The 6,000-nt window shown below is 44.6% G+C and overlaps 1 protein-coding gene across 1 annotated transcript; it reads right to left on the bottom strand.

Annotated features, from left to right (window-relative positions):
* Positions 1 to 906: 906 nt before the first annotated feature.
* On the bottom strand, positions 907 to 1,830 carry LOC142851005 (olfactory receptor 13G1-like). Its single transcript, XM_075974897.1, has one exon. It carries the CDS (start codon positions 1,828 to 1,830, stop codon positions 907 to 909), a length of 924 nt encoding a protein of 307 aa, XP_075831012.1.
* Positions 1,831 to 6,000: the final 4,170 nt, after the last annotated feature.

Below are 6,000 nucleotides of genomic sequence, written 5' to 3'. Positions count from 1 at the left end.
AGATACGTGGTTAAACATAGATAAGAATTATAACAATGATAATTTAAGTGGCAAAAGCTAGTTAATAATGAGCCTGAGCTAAGAGGACAAACAGTTTATAATAAATATAAACCTCTGTGTGTTTCTTTGGGACTGAAAGACCGGGTGGGACTGAAGCTTCCATCTTCAAAGGCTCATAACTTCAAAGTCAGCCCATAACTCAGATGCTCTGTGAGGATTTTCTTCCCTCAAACTGGGGATGAACCAAGCACCAGGGAAAGCTGTGATATAAAAGTAAGAAGGATGAAAACTAGCCGGGCGGTGGTGGCGCACACTTTTAATCCCAGCACTCGGGAGGCAGAGGCAGGGGGATCTCTGTGAGTTCGAGGTCAGCCTGGTCTACAAGAGCTAGTTCCAGGACAGGAACCAAAAACTATGGAGAAACCCTGTCTCCAAAAAAAAATCCAAAAAAAAGAAAGAAAGAAAGAAAGAAAGAAAGATGAAAACTATAAAAATAAAACAGGCAAATGCCAAGAACAAGTGTGGGCAGGGTTCGTTATTCTCTGTCTCTTTAGCCATTCACTCTTGGCCCTACAGAGTATCAAAAATTATCAAGTGGGGTTCATGAAAAGACTCAAGATTTACCTAGATTTGATTCAGTGAATTATAGAAATACTTTAACATTTAATAAATTGAACTTATAAGCCTATTTTTCTACAAAAAAAAAACCCAGAAATGGTTAAAGTTATCTAAAACATTTGAAAGACTAGAAATCAGTATTATCTGGTAGAAAGTATTGTATTTCTTAGCTCAGGTCATAACTTGACCTGTATTCCCCAGAATCAGGAGATGCCTAAATAAAGGCTTACATGAGCTTTCATACTCCTTGACCACATCTTCCAGAGTTCCTTTTGAAGCTCAAAGTAGTCAATGTCGAAACTGAAGTTTTTTAAAGGATGTTTTGAATTCCTTGTTTCTCAGGGTATAAATCAGGGGGTTCAAAGTTGGAGTCACAGTGGTGTACAGAGCAGTAATAGCCTTGTCCAACACACCAGCAGTTCCTAGGGCTGGCCGGACGTAAGTATATAGTACAGTGGAGTAATAAAGGGTGACCACAATCAGGTGGGCAGAGCAGGTAGAAAAGGCACGCTTCTTGCCTTCAGCTGAGCGGATGCGCAGGATGCTGGTGATGATGAAGCCATAGGACGTCATGGTCAAGAGGAAGTTCAAGCCAGACAAAAACATGTCTGCAATGACAGTCATGATGTCGTTGATAAAGGTGGGGCTGCAGGACAGTACTAGCACAGAAGGGATCTCACAGAAGAAGTGTTTGATGAGATTGGGGCCACAGAAGGACAATGGCAACACTAGACAAGTGAGCACCAAGGCATTGAGAGCCCCTGTAAACCACACAAAGGTTGCAAGGGCCACACAGACGCTGTTACTCATGAGGGTTCCATAGTGCAATGGCCGGCAGATTGCAAGATAGCGGTCATAGGCCATAGCAGAGAAGAGCAGAAGCTCAGAGCTCAGGACCCAAGTGAAGATGAACATCTGTATGAGACATCCCCCATAAGATATGGTGTTCTCGGTCACCAGGCTCTGCAGGACCTTGGGTAGGACAGTCACAGTGCAGATCACATCCATCAGGGCAAGGTTAACTAGGAAGAAATACATGGGTGTGTGGAGGCTGGGACTTCTGTGGATGGTTGTGATAATCAGTCCATTGCCAACTATGGCCACCATGAACAAGGTAAAGAAGAAGCAGAAGAGGGCATCCTGGATCCAGGGGTCATCCATGAAGCTTTGTAGGATGAACATAGTCACAACTGACTGGTTCTTAGGAGCCATGGATAACACTGTGTATGCCCAGGATGGGAGTTGTAGCTTGGGGCTCTGACAAAAGAAGAATGAGCTTTATTCCAGTTAACTGAAAACTATTTAAATCTCAGTTAACAATCAATTCTGTGTAATAAGGAACCTATTCTTATAAGAAAGCAATATTTAAATTTCATTCTCATGGATCACACGTTAAAGTAATGAGCAGGTCAAGAACACACCACACATGGGCTCTGCTATGAATATGGGTGGACCCTGAATGCAAGGTCCCTGAACAAATCGTTCTATATATGCTGTATCTCATCCCACAAGGATTAAGAAATGGCCATGGTCACATGAATCACTAAGCCCACAGTGACTGGAGATTGTGGTGTGGGTTCTGGGAAGACATGAGTTATCATCATCAGTGGGGCTGTGAAAGGGTGCAGTGGCAGTGAGAACAGTTTCCTCTGGTGCTGGGTGCTTGTCTGAGAGTGTGGGGGAATAACACACAGAAGATTCACTGAGTGGCTGATTCTCTGGAGACAGAACCAATGTGGCCTTTGTGACAATGTGAGCTCTCATGCAGCGGACAACAATGACCTTAGAACTTCCTGTCTTGGAACTCTATTCCACTAGAATACTAAAGAACACTAATCTAGGGCATAGCATTCAAGACTCATATTCAAGTTGATGCAAAAAAAAAAAATAGGGTCTCCTAAGGATTCTAGGATGTCTCTCAACTTTAGGCCATAGGAACTCAATTGGTCCCAGACGCAGTTCTTGCAAGGCAGCTCAGAGAGCCATCTGAAGGAACCAAACCATCCCTGTAGGACTTCATATTGCCAGTCACTGTCCAGAACACACAGACCCTGGATGATGAGAACGCAGGCATCTGTTGAGAAGACATGGAGTTGTGGCAACCCAGACTGGGTCCTGCTGGACTGTGTGTGTACTGGTCACTTGACACTTCCTACTACCGGACTCTGCCAATTAGGGCATCGTGAAGGGAACATCCCTGAGTGTGAGTTATGAATCACAAGCTAAGGTCAGACGGACAGTGACAGGGGACAGGACATTGCCCTGTGGTCTGCTACATGGAACGCACACAGTATGGCAGGCTGCTCTCGTCCAGCAATCACATCTAGTGTGAAAACACAAGTCAAGTTTCACAGCAGAGCATTCCACACGTTTCCAGAGTAGAGTGCTCTGAAACACAACAGTCCTGGGCGTTCATTCACTGGCATTCCCCACCACTAAGCACCACCCCCGTTTCTCCATCTCACAGTGCTCCAGAGGGGATTGCAAGGAGAGGGGAGTGAGAGACCATGCTGTCTGTGCTGGCGTTGGCCCCATCTTAAACCCAGCACATCACGCTCAATGTGATGATGGCGTAGTCTGGGCAGGGAAGCTTGCCAAACTTCAACCAGGGCCAATCTTTATTCTGTTCTCACAGGGCATCAGATCAGGCTGCACACAAAGAGTGGACCTTCTGTTTCACAAAGAGCTCTAGTAATCACTGGGCAGTGGCTGGCGTGTGTACATGGTGTCACTGAACACTGAGAGGAACAGACCCGGCTGCCACGATTAGCAGATGAAATACAGGAGGCTAAGATTTAGAAGACAAAATACCGGAAGCTAAGATCTACAAGAACACACTTTCTAAAACATGTCTCAAATACTGCCCAGGAAATCCCAATTCTAAGTAGTATTTGTTACTAATATAAAATGCAATGTGATCTGGACTTACTCTTTTATTTATTTGTTTGTTTTTCACCACCAACATATTATTTTTTTTTTATTTTTCACCCCTCTAGTCCATACATCCCCTACTGTATGTGTCTGTGGGTCTGGCAGCAGTTGAAGATGCCTCTGCGTCAGCATTTACACCTCTGAGAGATGAAACACCATGTCAAACATGTGAGAATATGCTCCCTGCCCCACACTGACCTCCTACATCTGCACTATAGTACAAAGGAGGCAGGAGCAGCTTGCTGTCTGTGTTGCCCAGGTAGCCTGAGATGATAAGAAAACAGTGAATCCAGAGTCAGTCCTCCTCCTGGGGGAAAGTGAAGTGATTCTGCAGGTCATCCCGACTGGGATGAGGGTGCGGTGTCCATGGGTCACAGGTGCCCCAGAGAGGCTAAAGAGATTGATGCAGGAACTCCTGCTGGAGTCTACCCACAAACATCCCAATCACCCCCCATCCTCTCTCTACTTCCCATTTGAGGTATTGAGACTTACTTACTCCAAAATTTCAACTCGCATGTTCCTACTGTGTCTCTGTGTAGTTGTGAGCAACACACATGAAATCTACATGGAAAGAAAATATCTCTGTTTTCAAAAGTCTGGCAAAGCACATGAGTATGAAACCTACCTGTATGTTCACAGGCATGGGGCTGGGTATCCAGCCAAGTGTGTGGAAAGAAAACTGCAAAGAGGAGAGAGAGAGAGAGAGAGAGAGAGAGAGAGAGAGAGAGAGAGAGAGAGAGAGCGCAAATGTACTATTAGCCATTATCCAGTCCTTTATCTCACTTCTCTGTGATAGTTGTTTCTGAACCTGTTGATTTTCCTCTGTGGATGTCAGAAACATCCATAGGTACACATTTATGTTCTTCTGACATCAGAGACCCTGTGGCTCCAAGCCCACCCCTGGACTGTATACATACATCTCCTGGTGAACAGCTGACAGGAAAGAAAGGACATAGCTGACTTAAGTGGCCATACACATTAGGAGTTGTTGAAATGAAGGATATTTTTCAGATGAGTCCTAAGACTTTGCCATAGTGTTGGTGACTCCTGCCTATAGAGATGCCCCTGGACCCTACAGAAAATTATCGACTAGGTCACGTACTCACCAGAACATTCGGGCTTCAGGGATGCTTTGGTCCCGAGAAGTACAGTGGTGTCTGTTAGTTTCAGGTAATCCGGGCTTAAATCTAGGTAGCTTTGGCTGTGTGATGCAATCCATGGCAGTCTTGGCCCCATGGGAAGCCTACCCAAAGGCCCTGGCTGAAGTGGCCTTGCAACTATCTGTCAGGTCAACAGTGGAAAGTGTCAGCAGAGAGGAGCTTAGCCCCAAGGGCAGAAGGAAAAGTCACAGGTTCTGTTTGCCATGGCAAGAACTCAGATGCTTTCCCAGTTGGAGCTCACTTCTTCACACCCAAGTCTCAGCTGAAAACATAGCAGAAAAGCTCTCAGGGTTAGATGTTCACTGGTTTAAGTTCACCAGGAAAGAATATCAGATTTCTCTAGCTTCATGGACCACCACTGCCTACATTGAAGTTGTGATGATCAATTTTGTGTGGAAAGGGACAATCTAGACATTGTATCCTGACTTTGACTGACAGAGATTGAGTATCCACGTGAACTAGGCAAGACAGGAATCCAAGATCCAAGAGCGTTCTGTAGCATGCCTCAGCTCCCCTGGAGCTGTGGGGAGTTTTATACTCATCAGACTGCTTATTTGAAAGTCTAGTTCCTCAAAAAAAGTGCCAGCCATGTGTCCTCAAATGAATTCATGTCTCCAATGTATATTCTCACACTTGCTCCCAAGTCAAAGGTTTTGGGATGTCAGTTGTCTTCAGTTTCACTATGTACAGAAACATGATACAGTTAAAAATGGCATGCTTAGTCTGGGAAGGTTTTTATGTATATTTAAAATTCAGAAGTAGTGTAAACATTTTTATTTTAATTTGTAATGTCGATGCTCCTCCATGTTTATCACAAACACACACACACACACACACACACAAAATCACAGATACACATTTTAGGACAGCAATTTAACCTTTTTTTCATTCTTAGTTCCTCCTGTTGGATGTTGCCAAAGAATTATTATAGTCTATAATGTTTGCTATCAGTAATAGCATTTCAAAACAAGTCTAGACTTAAGCTGACAAAGAACTACACCTTTTATCTAGTGTCTTTTCATCCCTTTATGTCCTCCACAGACACCTATAAAATCCTCTATCTGGGACCCACAGAACCACAACAGGCTAGGAATAGGTCAGTACATCTCACTCTTCTTCCTAACCCCCAATCCAAACTCTCCAGTCACATTCCAGCACTATAGCAGCCTGGGTGAAGGGGCCTCTCCTCCCACTCCACACCCAACCTTAGGGGACTTCACCAAGCCTTGGATTGAACCCAGTTGTTCTACTTGTAAACCCTCTCTTCTGCCTTCCTCTGCACCCAGCCCAT

The sequence above is a fragment of the Microtus pennsylvanicus genome, chromosome 5 (genome assembly GCF_037038515.1).
Source record: "Microtus pennsylvanicus isolate mMicPen1 chromosome 5, mMicPen1.hap1, whole genome shotgun sequence".
Classification (NCBI taxonomy): Eukaryota; Metazoa; Chordata; class Mammalia; order Rodentia; family Cricetidae; genus Microtus; species Microtus pennsylvanicus.
The sequence above is the reverse complement of the archived record's forward strand: the minus strand, read 5'-3'. Positions and strand labels throughout refer to the sequence as shown.